General features: G+C 34.8%; 1 protein-coding gene across 1 annotated transcript in view; it reads right to left on the bottom strand.

The window, feature by feature from the left end:
- The window catches only part of ATRNL1 (attractin like 1), a gene marked incomplete at its 5' end in the record, with an annotated part of 455,979 nt that overhangs the window by 213,708 nt on the left and 221,876 nt on the right, over positions 1 to 20,395 (bottom strand). Inside the window, one exon of the mRNA XM_008629373.2 lies at positions 6,213 to 6,274. Within this exon, the coding sequence (XP_008627595.2) occupies positions 6,213 to 6,274 (62 nt within the window). The remainder of the gene's footprint in view (positions 1 to 6,212; positions 6,275 to 20,395) is intronic.

The following is a 20,395-nucleotide window of genomic DNA, read 5'->3' as shown; positions in this document are numbered from 1 at the left end:
TCAACCTGATGCTAGAATTCCAACTGAAAAAGACTGAAAATATATTAGGAAAGGAATGTAATTTTGAAAGTACTAAGTGTTTTCCTAAAATATCACAAAAAGTTACTGGAAGCATAGAAAACCAACTATAATATGGAACATAATCAGACCACACATGAAGCTTAAATCCAGATTAAAAAATTTAAATAGATTATATAACTTCTTTTTACTGTGTAATTTGTGGTGTGGCTTTTGGAGACCACAGTAGAATCTCCAACATTTTGCTTCTTACTGGCAAAAGTAGCCATCCCTACATTGGATGCCAAGAGATAAATTAAAAAAGACCACAAACCCTCCCACACTAAATGCTTCATTTGGTACCAGGAAATTTCACTAGAATATTTGCATTAATATTCCAGTACAGAAAGTTTATTGGATGAATTCCTTTGAATTTCACTGGAATATTTGCGTTAATATTCCAGTACAGAAAGTTTATTGGACGAATTCCTTTGAATTCAGATGTCTCTTCTAAAAAGGAATAATCAGATTTAACAATTTCGGACATACGAAATTCACAGCATAGCACACTGTCTAGCATTGTCTTTTCTCTCTTTCTGTGATTTATTACAGCTGAGCACAGGGACCCAGAATATTTCTGCCCTGCCATGAAGATATTGCTCATTTCTTGGCTGTCACTCAGTGCCCAGCCCATCACACCGACCATGCCTGCAGAGACAGGCGGGCACGGGGCTTGACAAAGCTGCTTGTCACTCGCTGTAATGGACAGTGACACTGCTGCCTGAAGGAAAACACTAATATTTTTTACTTCCTTTATTTTTTGTTATTATTTTCCTTCATCAGCTTTCACCCCACTTCACCATATTCCTTACATCTGGGAACAAACTCCTGAGTTATCTTTGCAATGGGTACATATCATAAGACGACTAAATTCCTTCTGTTTGGAATTAAAATGACAAAAGCAGAATTTCAAGCCCATTTATCATAGATGAAAACCTGTTCTAGTTCTCTTGTTTAAAGTACAGTGGACTGGAGTTTCAAAAAAAAGTTACCAGGATTAAGCAGTCTAGAAGAAAAATAGCTGTGAGCACCAATATTGTTGAAGTCGAAGAAAACAACTGACTAACTGGATTTAAGAAAATAGAATACAAAATGTGGAGAATCAAAACATAAAACCGTATGAATTATCTGTGATGCTTCTTAGGATACAAAATCCAGTGCAGCTGTAGAAAGACACACCCCCGAAAGCAGAACATGCCTGAGCTTCAGGAGGCACAATGAACACCTCTCACAGTATTTCTAAGTAAAGGAAGTGAGAATTACAAATTTTAAATGCACTGACTTTAAGGAAGGAAAAAACCCACATCTGTTTTACACCAAGCAGACACATAGGCCATCTTCAGATATCTGAGCAGATATTTTGTATTTTGAGGAACAGCATCTGTTGAAATCAAAATATGGCAAGCACTAGTGCCCTCACACACACTTCCAAATGACTCAAAGGACAAATAGAAAGATGAAAAAGAAGAAAATAATGGAAAACAGTTCTGTTCACTGACAGATTAAGTGACTCATCCGTTGTTTTGAAGAGCAGCTGATCCAGCAGTACCGGGGAATCTCCTTTGCCTGCAGGCTGGGAACAAGGGGCTGCCTTCTCAGGAAATACAAACATATCAAATAACCCTACAGTGATGACAAATTTTCTGTGTGATTCAAAGAGAAGACACAAAACTACATTCAACAATTCAAACCAAACATTTAAAGAAAGGAAACTCAACTCAAATTGCCCACCACAGTACAGACGTGCTTTTCCCAATGGAAGTCAAACAACTCTGTGCTTCTAAGTGAGGTGAAAACTGTTTAATGCATCACTAAGAAAAAAATCAATTTTACTTTAGCCCCAAATGTAAAATCCATTTTCCTATGATAACTTCATTTTCATGTTACCATAAAATATTCTAATTTAGATTTATAACACTTCTGCATTTTCTGAAATCCCAGCCATGGTGGCCGTGATCCCGATACATTGCGTTTTGTCTTTCTTATGGAGACCAATATTCGATCTCATAAAGATAAGCATGCCAAAATCTAGAATTAAGTTATTATCCTTCTTTTTAACAGAAACATGAAGGCAGGGCTACAGACCAAAGGATGCTGGTAAAGAGAAGGAATTTTCTCATTGCAAATTTACACCCAGAGCAGCAGATTCAAGCACTGCAGCTGTCAGGAGCTCTAACACAACCTGCTGAAATGCAGCCATCCCCTCCCACTGCAAGGAACACAACTGAAGGGACTGCTCAGAGATTTCGGCACACAGTCCTACGTATGGAGTTAATAAAGCTGGTTCTTCAGCATCTGCTGCAATTCCTGTTGTAGCTCATGCTCATCTTTACGAAAATAGCCATCCCCTCTTCCTGCAATAAACACTGGGTGTATTTTGAACATTGTTTACTCTCCTTTATACTGCTCACAGGAAGATTTAACAGAAAGAATGTACCCCTGATCCTAAATGACCATAATTTTTCTTGGAATTTCTTAAAGCACACACAAAAGAAGGATTTTCAAACTTTCAGAGTCCATATTATTTAACAGGGCTCTACTTATTAAAAATTGGAAATTCTGTAATTTTTGACAGTATGGAGATATGTTATAAAAGTGACTAAAATGTTCTATTAAATCAGTCATCTTCACCCAAAGTACCAGAGGCAAAGGAAGTAATAGTTCTGGGAGCTCAGAGAAAGTGCCTGATGAGTTAGTAGTTGGTACCATGCATTTGAAAAGGGCTTTAAAAACGTAGTTCTGAAAGTAGCAGTTGCTTATCATTTCCTATCACAAGAATATTAACAGCTAAACTTTGTCATCTGCACCAATTTCATGCCTGCCTGGTTTTTGATTATGAGATTTAACCACATTTCTTACCAGAATTATGTTTCAGATTCTTAATACGAATAATTATCTGGGAATGCTTGAGTACTGTTATAAACTGTTATAATTTTATTTAAAAGCAGGTATAGAAATCAAGTGTTTCTTAGTCTCAATTTGGGATTTACTCCAATCATAGATAATAAAAACTAACAATTATTGAAAAATCAATTTTAATGGATGTTAGGTGTGATCTAAAATAGTAAATAATGTTTTCAGAAACTAAAGCTACTTCATATACCCTTATGAAACGTCTAAAATGTCCTGGCCCTACTCAGCTAAATCCATATATAGATGTAAGACATGAAACAGACATTTGCATGAAAACACTGAAAATTTCTTTATCACTTAGAGTTTGAAACAAAAAAAGTGCCCAACTTTAGCAGATTGAGTGTTTTAGTGGTCAAGGTAATAGAGAAAAATAGTTCTTTTAACTATGGGTATTGCATTTCTTCAAGTGTAAGAAGAAAGATCATTCACATTTGCTGCCTGTGAAATTTTCTAATGAGATCTTACTTCTTCAAAGCACATGGAAAAAAAAAAGTCACAGACTTCTCAAGGCTAAAAGTCTTCAAGGCACTGAGCACAGCAACACAGATGCCACACTCTATAAGACAGTCTGGAATCTGTTACTACTCTTACATTGCATTTTTACTCTTAGAGAAAAGGTCACTGAAGCTATAGTTACAATGAAATCTTCCAGTAGAAAAATAATGAAATTAAATAGGGTGGGGGTTTTTAATGATGCACATCATGGTCTGGATCACTACAGTTTTAATAATATTCTGCTTATTTTTTTTCAATATAACTTTTATTTATCTCAGTTTTTTGTTCTAGGATATACAGTATCAGTATCGGTAGGCCAAGCATTAATTGCAGAGCTAATCACAGATGTTGTGCTTTATTATGTATGGTTTTAAATTAAGTCCTTACAGAACAATACTTTTAAAACAGTTTATCTTGATACATCAGGACAGTTCTAAAAATGCCTGTTTTGATGTTTCTGATTCAAGTAGTAAAATGTGCATTTTATCTTTCAGTCTGGAACACAAAATCTATAAAGGAACAGTTTTAAACTATACTTTTGCCTGATTGTTGAATAGCTGTTATTGTCAAATGGATCTATTTTCTGCTTTGGCCAGGCAAGGTAAACAGCATTATGCCAAATCCTCAGAAATACGAGAAGTATAATACTGGATGGGAGAAATGCAAATGCATGTTTATCAAAGCATGTTGAAATAAGTTTTTTTATCAAGCACATTCAAATTGTCTTTAAAACAATTATTTTATTTATCAATAATCATAGTACTTATGACCTGGGTTATTACTGTTACCACTGTGATTTGTCACAGTCATACCACATTCCCAAGAAAACAAAACCAAACCCCACAAACAAACAAAACTAAACCCACACAAAACAAGAAACAATAAACCCTTATTAAAATGATTATTTTAGGCTACAAACTGTTGACATCCTAACTGTCTCTACAGACACCTTAATACCAATTCAATTGTAGAAGAGTGCCATACAACATTACACCAAGGTTTTAAAACATTTTTGTGTTAAACACTTTTTCTCATTATAACCATCAGACCTTAGCTGGATTTGTCTGTGTCTTTGCAGGGTGCCCTGCAATTAAGGTTTGCACCTTGGCTTGGATCACTGCAATGCACTACTCAGGGCATTTCCCGATTCCTTTACATACTTCTGCAACTGGATTCCTAAGGTGGGTTATCAACATTGCACTGCAGATGGCTGCAAGGGCCTGTTGAACTGAGTGCCAGCTGAAAGCCTTGTTGTATAATGAGGCTGGGACTGAGTCAAAGGCAGCGGGAGGATAACTGCCAGCTTCCCTACAACCTTTCTCTCTTTAAAGAGGATTACATCTGCCTCGGGTTCCAATTAGCTTACAGTTCAGGCAGGCAGATCTCTTCTTGTATCAGGATCAGGATGAGTCCACGTTTATCCAGAACAAGCCACATGAGATAGACCATCATGCGAGGAGAGATAATGCAATGGATCCATAGAGATGGCTGCACCACCACAGAGCCTATAGTTCACATTTACTAAGGCTGCATCAGGGCACAGAGCACCAACAAAACAGCTCTTAGTTTACCTCTGCTATTTGTCACAGGATCTCTCTGTTCTGTTGTACTTGGACAGACTCTGCTTTCTTCTATACAGTTTGTAATCTAAACGTTTGCATAAGCATCATAATTTTTTAGAGCTTGCTGTCTCCCCATGAAAAAAAGAAGAAAAAAAAACCCAAAATACAAAAAATGCTCAAAAGCCAAACACCCAAACCACCACTAGACTGACCTTCGGCAATCAGCATTTTATTGCTCTGTTTGTGGCGAATGAGGAGAAATGGGATATTTTGTATCACCTACTAAACTCCTCTCCATTAGCCAATGCCCTGGGTACAGAAGCCTTCAGGCTCTGCTCATTTCTGTGCCCTTTTTGGCAACAGCAATAAACAGAATTTGGTCCATTCACAGTATTTAAGAGTCTGATTCTTTAGGTACAGTTCCTCAGAGCACAGTAATTAATGTCAACAGAGAAGCCGTAATGTGAACTTGTGAAATAAAGTCATGGCCATCCTAGAAATACACAAAGACATACCTGTCTGCCACTGTTCACATTTTGTGTACATTTCACAGTTATTGGGAAATATCTTCACAGCAAGATTTCAAAGCACTGTAATTAATCAGTGTATATTCAAGTTTGTGATGTTTTATAAGAGACCTGAACTTTTAAGAAGTCTTTCAGTGGGGTTTTGTTCAGATTATACAATACTTGTTCATTTGCAGATGAAGCCCATCCCTGCATTGCTGCCACAACAAAATCTCAGGCATCACCTACTGCCTTTCATAATTACGTTCCAACACATGAAAGCATTAGTAGTGATGTGGTGTGCTTCATTAAAAATAACAAGCTGTTGAACAGAGCCATCATTTTAAATAATTCCATAAAAGTGTTTATAGAAAAATCACACACATAAATTACTTAAGTTTAGCTGGCTTTTCTTAATCACTGTAATACATGGTACAAACCCAGCTAATCTTTATGAAGTGTGAAGACTGTACCATGGAATATGAAATACACAATTATATAATGCAAGATTCCAGCAGCTGCCTTTAATTGGCCAAGACCCTCCACTGGTGCAAATTAGGGAACACAGTTTGAAGACCTCCTCTCAGGCATTTCTCAAGATTCAGAAGCTGGTTAAGATACTGGCTTGATGGTAAAGAGTCATCAGGATTTCAGTCAGAAGACAAAAAAAGCAATTTACCTGAAGAAGGTGACGAAGAACTGCACCAGATCCATGATAGTATTGTGTTGTGAGAAGGCAATCTGCAAATAAAATAAAAGTAAATTACAACATTTTCAGACTCAACAGCTCTTTTTAGTCAAGGACTTCATGGCTCCATGGATGATTACTTTCAAGTGTAATATCAGTCTAGTCTGCACACACCTGCATTTATGATGAAGTGAGACGCGCAGCTAATTCCCATATCCTTGTTGGTGTCAAAATACAAACAATGGAATATAATACTTTTACTGAAGTAAAGTTAATAGAAATATCCTCTTAATATGAACAATAAAAAGAATATGAAATATATTAAGAAATTGTATTGCTATGAATTGTCTTGTTTATAGTCACCAACACCATCTTCCATTTTAATAACAACACTGAAACAAGGTTTTAGACAAGACAAACAACATATAGTGCTCAAGATTAATACATTTAAAATATTTTAATTGTATAATATTAAAATTAATGCATATGTTAATTTAATTTTAAAAAAGATAAATCTGGTGCATAATAAAACAGTTTCAAAGCAAATTACTTTAAAGACAAAGTAATAAATACTCTTTTGGGCTACATTTTTACAGCCTCACCAGAACATGCATTAGTTCAGCTCCTTGCTGTAATTTTTGTGAATATTTAAGAATTATCTCTAAGACAGCATATACATACAGACATTCACACTTGCATGCAATAAAGCCTATAATTATCTTTGTAAGTACTTTTTACTAATGTTAAGAACAGTACTTAATAGTTATGTTATATCTACAAATATCCATAAGTCCCTGTCTTGCTCAGTTTTTCAGTTTATAATTTTCAAACTGAAGATATAGAGAATCTTCTACTTTGAATTGTACCAAATGTTTATCTAACTATATTTACAGTCTTTTCAAATAATTGTTGGGTTTAGAGATCTCTGTGCATTCAAGATCTGATCTTGACTAGTAATTACACCAAATTACTCTGAATCCCTTTCATAGCTGAATTGCGAACTTTTGAAATGATAATTCATGATACTCAAAAATTTACTTTTTTTCTCTCCTTTTTTTTCTATTTTAGGGCAAAGCCATAATGTAAACTTCAGTAATAATGGTGTTACCGTGCCTTGTGCCAGCACAACACAGCTAAACATAGACCAATTACTTAGAAGATAACGTCTGCGAAAAGACCAGAAGACTTCTTTGGCCCAGTATAAAGTGCATCCCAAACAAAAACAATTGTTTAAGTATACCTTGAACAAAAATGAAAAGCTTTCCAAACTCTTTTTTTTTTTTTTTTAAATGCTGTCTGGATTCACTTCAAATACTATTTAATATTCAAATTCACTCCTGGTGTTTCCAGAATGTTTTTTACAAGTACCATACTTTAGGTGATGAACCAGCACAAGGAGAAAAAATCATGCCAGTGTGATAGAGTTCACCTTTTGTGATTTGTTGAAATGCTCTTTGTTGAAGAAGCATTTAGATTTTGCATTAGTACAATTATTTTCATTCAAGGTGTCAGAATTCTTTAACTGCCTCTCTGAGTCTAGAAACAACTCCAGTCAAGCGAAAGTCTGCAATCAAACCCCTCAATCTGATCAAAATCATACCAGGAAAGTTTTACCCCAAACTTTTCTAAGAAACTATAGTGCCTCTGCTTCTCCTTTTCAACACAAAATAAATATGAAGTAAACAGATTTACAACATTTCAATGATTTTATATCATTGATTATCAATAAAGAAATGATTTGCATATTCCCAAGCTCAGGAAAATGGACACAAAAGGAAGGATTCTACATTTTCCAACTTCTATTAATCTAACCACCTACTCAAGATAAGTGCAGTGTTCTATTGCTGAAGATGTTTCCAAATTTATGGAAGAACATCTGTCTGTTAGACTTGCTTGGTTGGTTGTATGGGATTTTCCTGAAAGTACTCATACTTTAAAGCAGAAACCCATTTAGATATAAAGTTTCATCCCAATAGTAATTTCCAATTTTAATCAAACATCTTCTAATAATTACATTAGAGTTACTGTTTAAAAGATGAACTACAGTATATTCTGAACAGTATCATGTATCTCAGACTAATTTCAACACAGAACATTAACAAAAAGAATACATATTTTAATTATAAAGTAGACCACAAAGAAGCAAGCAAATGTCATGAACCTAGGACTGATACAAAGGACCATAATACAATTAAAAAGATATATTTCCATGGGGGTTTAATATAGATATGAATGTAATTGTCCTTTTGCTTGTGCCTATACAGATAAGGGACAAGAAAAGGAAAATTCATCCAACCCCAGGTTTTCACTTTGGACTTAAAGATACTGGAGAAAATTATCTCCCTTGTTAATTTGTATCATACTTTAGTAGTTTTCAGTTTCCCCAAAACATCTAAAAAGCTTGTGGATCCCACAAATATTATCTCTATCTTCTCTTACAAATAAGGATGAAGATAAATATCCTCTCCATCATTTCCTATGGAATAAAACCAAGTGCCATGTGGAACATAATTTTTTACGGCAAACGATAACCTCTACGAGTTATTGTTATTATTATCATTACTGTTATTGTTGTTGTGAACTGCAGTTGTATTCCATCAGATCAAAGTAACACATATACAGATCGAATGTAGAAAACTTGGAGAGAATGAAAAGATTCCAAACCCAAATGTGGGGTTTACATCTATCTATCTATCTATCTATCTATCTATCTATCGATCTATCTATCTATCTATCTCTGTATTTTCCAGCTCACAGTCTTAAGAGATAGAATGATATATCAAGAAAAGGCTGATGAGTGATAAATGAACTGTGGGGATTGTTTCAACAAACAGAAGACATGTCTATCTTTTTTCTCTTCCACATTCAAGTTTTTGAAAAGTATGTTTTTAAAAAAGCAAGTTAACAAACTATTTTAAGGATACGTGGCCTAATTGGAAGAAAAGGCATTGTGACTGCTGGCAAATATTTTACAGCAATTAAGGATTCAAAAGTCAGATAGGCAGCAGAATATGCCAGAGAGCACTGACACAAGGATTCATTGCAATCAATGTTTCAATTCATGGTACTTCTTAATTTTTTCGTGTTTTGGTTACACACATGAGGTAGGAAATACACTTTACACTGAATAATGATGGATGGAATAGGTCTGTGGAAAGAGGAACACCTTTTGAACACAGATTTTTCCAGCCTTCAGAAGTTAATGTCTGCAGGGCTGGATTCATTTGTTCCCATTTCTCCAGTTCATCTTTACCTTGACTATCCCATGCAGCAGTAATAGAGTCCTACAGAACAATAGGTCAAAATCTGTTCCACGACAAAAATGAGACAATCTTGAAAGTCTAACTCAGGGACATCTTTCATATGGAAATAGTAAGTCTGCCCTCAGAAGTTTCTGTTTTAGTTTAAAAATATAGGGGTCAAGAAGCCATCTCTGCAATTCTAACGAAACCAATTGTGCAAAAGGAAAAGGAAAGGGAAAACTAGGCACTAAATCAAAATTCCGTGTTTGCAGTAAACAGTAACCTAATCCATGAAATGTTTCATATATTCAAATAATGTACACAAAAAGCAATTATAATCTGTGCTCCATTTCACGACATTACCCACTAAAGCAAACTTCTATCTGCTCAGGCTTTCAAACCATGAACAAATACTTCCGTTAATGCAATTCTTCCATCTTCCATTGTTAATAAATTAAGAAAGAACAAATAAGAGAAACTAAAATAAATACATGGCAAAACTCTGATAGAAGGTCTAATTATTAAACCCTGAAACATAATGCAATAAGGTCAGACATAACCCAAACTAAACTGCCTGGACTGTGTTGATTATGCCGACTTAAACCCTGCAGAATTATTACTTCCTTCAGTATCATCAAAACCATAATTTAATTTCTTCTTGGATAGAACTATTATACACTCCCACACTGGTACTAGGTACGTACTGAATCAGAAGAAATGGATACAGACTGAACATAAAGGCTGACATATTTTGTTGTCCGTCATCTTTCACACTTTCTTGAGGGACACTTTTTGACTGAAGCAACTTCAGACAAAAAATATTAAAGTCAGCTGAGGAATATATTTGTGTAGATGGCCACATTTTTGTGTATAACTTTTTTATAAGGAAAATGTAAAAGATCGAACGCTGTGATAATTTGGAATGAGGATGCTAGAAAATTGAAACACATAATAAATTCTCACATTTATTTGTTGTTGTACAAAGTGAAGTTTAGATATCTACTCAGCAGAAACATGACAGCAGAGACCCAAGTATAAACTATTTTAAAGACATTACTATGTATTAGATAATAATTTTGGGTATATCTTTAAACTCAGTAAACACATGACTACTGAATAATCAGTAGTTACAAAGGAAAAGATAAGATACTCTGATTTTTTTTTTTCTTAATATAAATGCAATTGTAAGTACAATTATATATTGGGATATCTTTAGAGAGAGTTACAAATGGTTCTGACTCTTCTTTCACACTGGACTTCAATTATGAAGACTGACCTGCACAAGTGAGAGATGGATGGTAGGAAACTGTCAGTTTCCCAATAGAAATATTTAACAGGCAAAGCACAAAATATATTTTCTTTTCCTTTGGTAAACAGAAATTCCAAGAGAACATGGTAAGGAAAGGACAAGATTACCAACAAATTATATTTGTCTAAATAAGGGAAACATTAAACTCTTGGAGGCTAAAAATGCCACACATTTATTTTATGTACTGGGTTTCCTAAAACTTGAAAAATAAAGTTTGAAATGTATCTGAATTTTGCCACGTGGAATATGTCAAATCTTGTCCCATGTGTGAACCTAGTCTAAATTAGTCAGATAGCTTATAATAATCAGCAGAGATAGGAAGGCATTTCATAGGTGAGTGACTCTAAAATAGATGTGGAACTCTCATAACTTGGAAGGGATTACCCTGTGGAGCTGCCATTTCTCTCCACTAACAACACAGGGATTCTGTGATTAGTTCAGACTATAGACCTAATGTCAAACTTAGAATATAAATAATGTTAGGTGAGATAAATTTCTCCCATGGTTTGTAAGTACTCACCGGGTATTTCTGTAAAACTGTAACAATAAAATAGGCAAAAGAAGTATTTGTTGTTGGGATTAAATGATCTGAGAAGCAATACAGAGCTAAGTGCCTGCTAGCAGAATCCTACTTCCTTCTGCTGCGTTAATGCCTGTAGAGAATTCAGTTTCATGTTGACAAACAGTCCTCCCAGATGATAAGATTTAGTGATAACAAAACTTTCATACTGATAACATAAATAGAAAATGAAAGATAACAAATAAATTCAGACTTCACATCAAGATTTGATCAACAGCTTCCATAGATTATCTCTGCTCACTGAAGCCTTGTCTCTCATGCTGGCACACACTACATTATCCAAATACCCACTCCTTCATTTCTCAAAAAATGTAATAATTACAGGGTATTTTTTCAACTATTCAGAGTCACGAGAGGCAGAAAGACAATCTAGTTTTGTATTCAAGTAAGATGAAAGACATTCCTAAATAAGGTTATAACAGCTGAACTTTTTTCCTACTGAATAGGCACTTTAAATCCAATAATTTCATTATTCAATTAAATTCAATATGCATATTCCCCTTCTTTATTCAATGTTATGCTTGTGTACACATATGAACAAACATATACCACACAGAAAAACCCTACATTAATAAACTCCAAGAAGTCAAGGAGAAAATCTAGGACAGGGAACTGTTATTTAACTTACAGTTTTATTCAGTATGCAAAGCATTTTCATAGCGATTCATATGGACATTATTAAGAAATTGGAATATTGGCTACTAAAGTCAGTGAAAGAATGGAAGAAAATTAAAAGACAGATAAGAGAGAAATGACATGTTTCAAAATTAAATAAAAAAAAAGATTAAAAGTAATTGACACAAAGACCTATAATACTGGAAAGTTATTTTAGACATAAATCTTCGCAGGATTGAGTTCTCCTACAAACTGTGTTAAACAGCAGATTTCTAGACAACATCTTTCAAAACTCTGGTGTTTAAAAGCCTGCCTAGATTAAATGGACAGGAAGAAAAATTAGATACAGAAGTGAAGGGAATGAAGTGAGAGAATTTGTCAGGCAGAGTTGAATGATTAAATTCTACCACAATGAGAAGCATTGCATGACGATATGGTTTTGTTTGTCAAGCTACATTAAGGAAAAGCCATTTTTGTCACTTGCTAGAATTGAATTTTCCTTCCAACCCCAGGTTTCAGCTTCCTTGTTATCACTTCTTCTGACATCTTATTATGACTTGATAAATTAAGGAGTTTCCCATTAGGAAAGTAGCACCTGTTGCGGAATGTGCTCTTATCACAAAATCACAGAAATGGGGATAGGAGGAACATCACAAACTGAGGTTGTTCAACTTCTCACTCTAAGCCAGGCTACTGTCAGCACCATATCAGGCCAGCAGTGCCTTTCCCCAGCTAAGTTTTGTAAACCTCCAGGAACAAACATTCCACGGCCAGTCTGGAAAATTTGTTTCAATGCGCTATTGCTAACACAACAAATTTTTTCTAGCATTCAATCTGAATCTCCCAAGGTGAAGACTCCACTTCTCCTTGTATTCTGAAGTTTATAAACAGAAAAATGTCCTGCATGGAAGGTACTTTTCACATTTCCTAAATAAATAAATAAATTTACGCTGAGATATTTGAGTGACTATAGAACTTAGTATGGTGGTCTGGCATTTAACACTCATACCTATGTGTATGTGCAGAAACACATATAACAGAGACGGACAATGTGCTGCTAAAATGAGATTTTTTTCAAATTTCTTTAAGTCTTTATTTTTTTACATCTACAGTAGAGCTGCCTGTGCTAGACAATCTACCAGTTAACCCACTGGCTGGTCTCCAGCCTAATAAAAATGATAATAAAATTTTTATAAGGCTACAAAAGCTGAATTTTTAAAATTTATGCAATGTTTTGTTCATTTTAGAAATCAAATACTTGGTTAGAAAAGGCAAAACATGCCCTGAATTTTGCATAAAGATCATGCCATTCAAAATAATGTATGTAAAACCCATTGTGAGATGACAAGAAAAGGGCAAAGCATTTTCTTAAACATGAAGAGAGTAATTTCCCAAAGTTTATTGTTATAAATGTAGAGCATGCTATAAAGCTGTTGGAGCTGTGGAATAAAAATTTTGTATTTGCAATGGCACTTTTCTTGATTACTGTGGATTAGCATATTTATGAGGTTACTCAGCCTCAGGTTTAAAACCACAAATCAAAGGTTTATATCAGCATGGGTAATGGATTACACAGGAGTCTATGGCCTATGATATCCCAGAGGTATCTGTCTTTCAGAAGATTTATGTGTATAATACCACTTTGTAGAAATTACACTTTCTGATCTTTTGTGTGGTGCTTGGTGATTCCCCTCTCTAATGTCTAAAACAACCAAAAAGCAGCATTCTCAGGCAGCAGAAAAATTCATTGATGTATTTTCCTATTCTCCTCCTCACTTTTTGATACGGCCATGAAAGACAGAGGCTCTAATTCCTTGATGTACATAGCACCACTACAATGAGAGCAGAAGCCAGTGTGAGCATACTTGATGCAATTACTTCTGAAAAGAGGAAGGAGTCTGCATTCCAGCAGCCATCCACAGCACAAATACTTGAATTTTGTTTATTCTGTGAACAGCACTGTGATAGAACACACATAAAACTTTTTAAAGTCTCACTTTGTTCTTCACAGGTGAGTGCCGATGACATGACTATCAGTGGTAAATACCTGCTGACTTCCTTTTGGCTTCACAAAAACCAGGATTTCAGGGCAGAATGCGAAAACAAGAAATTGAAATGCTTAGTCCTGCCTCTTGTGAAAGACTAGCCAAAAGAGAAGTCAGGTAGGCGTTTTCAAGACTGTGGGTACCCAAGTGAATCTATTCGCTCATCACTGTGAAATGATGACAAAGGAAGACACCAAAATCTCATTAAACTCTACAGAGAAAATGTTCTTCAGTTTTATTATTATTTCAATCTTTTACTGAAGATCCACATCTCTTGGAAAAGAAAACCAAAGTACGTGAAGAAGGGTAAGGGAGTTGTTTACATGTGCATGATGAGTGAAGAGAACACATAATAACCTATATAATTTAGAAGAGTCAACATCAAAAGGCATGAGGAAAAAACACAAAGAGTTTTTAAGCTCTCTGTATTGTACATTTATTCCATTGAAGGAAAAGTGTGGGGGTTTGTATGTAAGGGATGATGTCCACTTATCTATACAAGGAGCAAGACTATTCTAAACAATTTTCTGCTGAAAGAATGACAGACCACACTAATGTGAAAATACCAATTCCTTCAAATAAAGGGGAAGTGGTTGACTAACCTAAAAAACACCCAGCATACCAAGAAAGAAAATATATAAGTAAGAAAATGAGTTTTATGTTTTCCCTTGAAGAGGTGATCAAAATGCAGAAAGTGACAACTGAGACTTTTACAAAATAAAATTAAATTGTGAGGATTAACAGAACACATTGTGATTCAATTTTGTTATGTTAATTTTACTCTCTTTCATTTAACTTTTATCTGTCATTTGAAACTCATATTATAGTGCAGGCTGTAATAAATTTGAAAAAAAAAAAGCAGATACAACTGTCAGCTTGAGACTTCAGTCACCCTCGTAGTACATTCTGCAGAGTCAGGGTGATGTAACACTGATATATCACTGATATATCACTGAGGATATGCTGTCACAGTCAGAAGAGTATGTGTAAAAAGTGCAGAGAGATGTGTAATGGCAATAAACAGAAACCTTTTTTAACAACTTGCAGAAATTAGGTTGGGAAAGGTGGATGAGTAACTGGGTTTCAGGGAGACTCAGAATGATGTAAAATCAAAGAGCAGGGCCTGCTCAGCGGCAACAAGACCACGCTGACTTTTTGGCAATGACATGCTGGACTACGCTGATAGGAACTGGCAACAGTCATTCCCATGAGACTACAGCATTTGTAACAAAGTTTTATAACTGAAATATAGAAACGAGAGTCTAATGTATGAAATGCATCACCTAGAACTGTGATCTGGAGGCTACCTGCAAAGCTCAGAATGAGCTCATGGACAAGCAGCAAGGAACTTCAGATTTATTTTAATTCATAAAGGCCCCATTGTTGAAAGGAAAACAAATATTTAAAGTTGTCAGCACTGAGTGTACTTTTTATTCTCACTTTTTAAAAACTGGATTTCCCAGTATATTTTCTAGAAGCTCTATTTGCTTAATTAGGCTTGTGCAAATCAAAAGTGACCATTTGTCTGTTGAACAGTTTTAACAAAATCAAAATTCAAAGAAAATAAAGACTTTTGCAGCTAGAGCACTTCATGCTTTCAGAGAGAAGAAGGATTTCAAGAACCCTATATAATTATGATGCTGGCCTGCACTGTGTCAAGACATAGGTTGTGCCTTTTCCTTCCTCATGTTGAATACTTTGTAAGGCAGAAATATTAAGATCTGCTTTTGGGGTTATTGTTCAGCTATCAAGATTCTTTCCATTTGAGTAGGAACAGAGAGGGTGTCTGCATAGCCAAATTTGATCTCAAAATAGTGAATATCATCTTCTGACAATACAAGTATATGAGTCAGGGCAAAGATCCTACATGCAAAAAACCCACATTCAGAAAGATAAATCCAGTTTCTGTTACACAGACTTTGGAATTCTGAAACACCTCATTTGCTGTTCTGTATGTATATGGCAGAGGAGTAAGGCAATAAGTAAGAAACTTATTTGGAAGAATAAGTCCAGTAAAGATCAGGTATCTTCCAGCCTTCCTCTGCCTCAGAAAAATAGTCTCTTAACTAGGGGAACGTTCTCAAAGTGCAATATGGTAAACTAGAGGAAATCCTCTAACAAAACTTTGTTTCCTAAAAATCAAAGCTACAGAATGTAGTTCTGTACGTCCTGTGTGGACAGATGTGGGCTCAAAATTTGATTTTAAAAACTCAGCACCTACAAGATTTTTAATAAGAGAACAACAGAGATGACCTCAACTGTACTAGCTGAGGGAAAGACACACACACAAGTGCCCATGTTACCACAGAAGGAAATGGAAGAAAATACTTATAAAACAATCAATTATTCACATTAGTTTTAGACAAAGTATGGGGGTTTCTGCAGAAAGCTAGGAAATTTGAGGCCACTGTTTTCTCCCATAGCTACCAGTTTTTGAAAATCAGCTGAGCTGGACCAAAAAATACATAAAACAGTTTTGAGAAGCCTTTAGCAGGAAAAATTACTTTCCTAAAATTTGAAAAATGGAAAAAGGTTCTGCTTAAAAAAAAAAAAAAAGAAATTAAGTGAAAACTTTGTTTAATCCTGAAATATTTCTCTGGAAAGTTTTAGAAGTTAAAAAAAAAATGCAACTTTTTCCAAAAATTTTCCCACATAATCATCATATTTGACAAATTCAATTATTTCACTCTGGAAGCCTGAGCAGACTTTTTTAAGAGGGGCATGAGCAGGGCACACAGGAACAAATACCTTAAGAGACAATTCAGACTATCTGGTTTCAAGTGCAGGAAGGTGTTGAAAAAGTGAAGTTTAGAAATTAAAATCATACTCTACTCCTTGCAGGGTGAATTTCTCACATACAGATTTTAAAGGTATCTATCTTGCCAACAGCCATATGTAAGAAATATCCTCAGAGTATTCCAAGAAAGATTTTCAGTACATTTTCTGCGACAAAAATACAGCAGAAAAATGTCTTCCAATAAACGTATTGACTACACTCAAAAAGAAGGGTTGAGTTTTTTTCTTCAACGATTACAGAATTCCCCAGATCACTCTATTTTACCTAACACCCTTTTTTCCAAATGAGAACATACTCATGGTTTTCACTGAGACAAGAACATACATATAAAAAACAGAGATTTGTATATTTATTATTTTGGAGAACAAATGCTTAATTGGTTTCTAGCTGCAAGTGAGGGGTTTTTGCAATTATTTTATGCATCTGTAGAGGGCTTAATGCTGATTTATGTTGTTTACTGAAATCTTGACTTAGCCTGGTGGGAAATAGTACAATGAAACCATGTGACGATATTCAAAGGTTACAAGCGATTTCCATAAATGAGGTGTTCTATACTGCAAAACTCTTTCAACGCAAATCATTCTCAATAATATATTTTTTTTTTTTAAACACTAAGTTAAAAGAGGTTTATGTACCTATTGTCTTTTTAAACTTGAACCTAAATCCGTTCAAATTGAAATACAGGAAATTCCATTTAAAAATAAGAAATATTTTTTTACTGCAAGGATGGTGGAAGACTGGAGCAGGCTGCTCAGACAGGTTGGGTATTGATTCTCGATCCCTGGAGATATTCAAAACCTGACTCAAACAAAGCCCTGGACAACTTACTCTAGCCGACTCTGCTTTGAGGGGTCAGACAATCTCCAGATGGTCCTTTCCAACTCCAATCATTCTGGTATTCCACAAATGAGCATGATTATTTCCCTTCTCACAGTTGTTAGTATGAGTTATTAGGTGTCTGTGTCAGTAACAGAAGACAGAAAAAGGATTCCTGAAAGATTTAATTTCCTCTCCATTTTTCCAGAGCTGGCATGTGCAGAGACATCGACATCAACTTGAAACAACAAAGACTATCTAATTCAAGTGAAACTTTACCTTCTCCATGTATTGTGCCAAAGAGGATTACGCTTTTTATTATTTTAAAGCATAAAATACATCTTGCAAATGTCTGTTTATATCGCAAGAAAAAAAAGCTACCAACTGATATTTTGACAGAGACTGACAGACATTCAAAGTTTGCTACACCAAAAGTTCCTGAAATGCCCTGATTCTGGTAATTATGACAAATACTTTGATGTAATATAATCTATATATTTACTGCAACACACGATTACAGAAGCACCAGTCTAATGTTTATAGTTTGTAAAGAGCACTTCTCTGCCTTTTCATTACTGGCCTGAAGGATTGCACTGGGAAGTGATATCTACTCAATGTCTCCATCTTTGGACAATACCATTAATTTCATCTTCCAGAGCTTCCTTCCAGCCTCAACCACTGAGTGAGATAATACAATAGTATGCCACAGTTATTAAAGTTTTCAAACGGTCTTTTTTTAAAAAAAAAAAAAAAAAAAAAAAAAAAAAAAAAAAAAATAAAAATATAATTGTTCAAATCTTCTTAATATCCTTCCAAAATCAACCATATGAAATGAGAGATTTTAAGTGTCCTGAAATGGAAGTTAAATGAACATATTACCAAAAAGTCTTTGTATACCTTTTCAGTCAGAACTAAATAAAATACAAACTGCTGTTATAGTATTTATGTTCTTAACTTGTTTATTTTTAACTATTTATTAACTGTTTCTTTATCATGACAAAAACTGCCAAGTATGAAAACATCTCAATATTCAATCAAATCTCTACCATAAATATTTCTGATGCCTTTTTCCCATGGAATGAAGAAATTCTCCTTATTTTCCTTTACATCTTATCTACTAAAATTCTACCTATAGATTTTAGTGACTTTTCAAGGTCACCAAATACTTGTTGTGCTATAATTTAAAAGCCTGATAGGAATCAAAGATACCAGAACTCAAGTGCAATTTCAGGTCAACTCCTTCTTTATTGAAGGTTGATAGGTTTTGATCTGTTTCCGGGGTGAAGGCATTATACCAATACTCCATCCGAACACCTCTTAAAGATGTTGGGTATGAAATGTAAGAATTCCAGTCAAAGTGAAAGGCAATCGAAGATCTCAAATCAAAATTTAAAATCTTAATAATTTTCCATAATTCCTTCAACACAATTTAGCATAAATGTGTTTCCTACTTTAAACTCAAACTGCCCGACAAATTTCCAGATGAAGTATTCAAGCAAAAATTCATCTATTGTTTGGGATCCAAACTTTGAAGATAGTAAATTTTATTTGAAGAAACTGTAATAAAATTGCACAATACACTCCTTAAAATACTTAAAACCTAATGTGTTTTCCAAAGTGATAACTGATATTCCCAATTTCAGATTTTCATCCTACTGAGTATAATCACGTCAAAGTACTTGTAGCTCACCCATAGGCAAAAGTGATCTACTAAAGAAGAGAAAATCTCTCCGAAATCTTTAGTGCTGTGGATTGGACTGTCATAAAAAAGCTGACTGTCAGAGAGAGTAGGTCTTGCACATTTTAATTGCAATTGGACATGTGCTATGAGGAGCAAAGCCTGAGTTCAAAGATGAGGCTGCAGCCTGTAAGCAGATCAACAATTACAAACTGAGACTAGAGTTAAAAATCTGAGGTCTGGAACGCTCAAAATAAACTTTTTGAACCTGCACTTCATATAATCTCCAAAGCACCAGCAGCTCCATCAAACTGGAAGAAAAAGAAACTGCATCAATTTGGCCAAGAGCAGAGCTCTCATCCATCTGTTGGGGAGTAAAAGTCTCACTTGATGGGTCAAGGAACACCTTACACCTGAGTACCTATTTCAGATGCAAAATTGCTGGGTTTATATATATTTTTCTATTAAACATCCAAAGGAGAAGCTCACTGTTTTATAAAGAATAAAGATAATAGCTACATAAATGTTGCAATATTTAACTTGTTGAAAGAAAAATTGCACCTTTATTTTTTTGAAGTCTGTTCCAATGCTGCACTTATGTCATATAACAGAGCTTGGTTTAAAGTATAAGTATCCATAAAAAGGTGATATGATAATATCTTGTGCTAATGGTGCCATTATCAAGCTATAAAATGATGCCATTATTTTGCCCAACTGTGTGGCTTCATGCCCAAGGCCGTTGTTCCAGCTGGGAAGAAAAACTCACAGTAATATGGCATATTATGAAATTTCCCTAAATACGTAAGAGGTTTCATAAATGGAGTGCATTTATGCAAGCCACACTATTATGTAATAAAACAGTCTCCTGATTTATATCTGAGAGCAGGAAATCATGTCAAACCATCCCTTTCTAGGACTCAAAAAATTAAATACACATTTTTGAAAGCTAACTAAAATGGAAAAAGAAGTTGATACGGACCTCATCCTCAAATACCTGCTATAAAAATTATTTCTCACACATTCTGGAAGTAAGCCAGCTGTCAGAATTTAGGGTAATAAACTATAAACAGGTCAGTGGTCAAAACTAAAAAT

Source organism: Corvus brachyrhynchos, unplaced genomic scaffold (assembly GCF_000691975.1).
Source record: "Corvus brachyrhynchos isolate BGI_N302 unplaced genomic scaffold, ASM69197v1 scaffold783, whole genome shotgun sequence".
NCBI lineage: Eukaryota > Metazoa > Chordata > Aves > Passeriformes > Corvidae > Corvus > Corvus brachyrhynchos.
The sequence above is the reverse complement of the archived record's forward strand: the minus strand, read 5'-3'. Positions and strand labels throughout refer to the sequence as shown.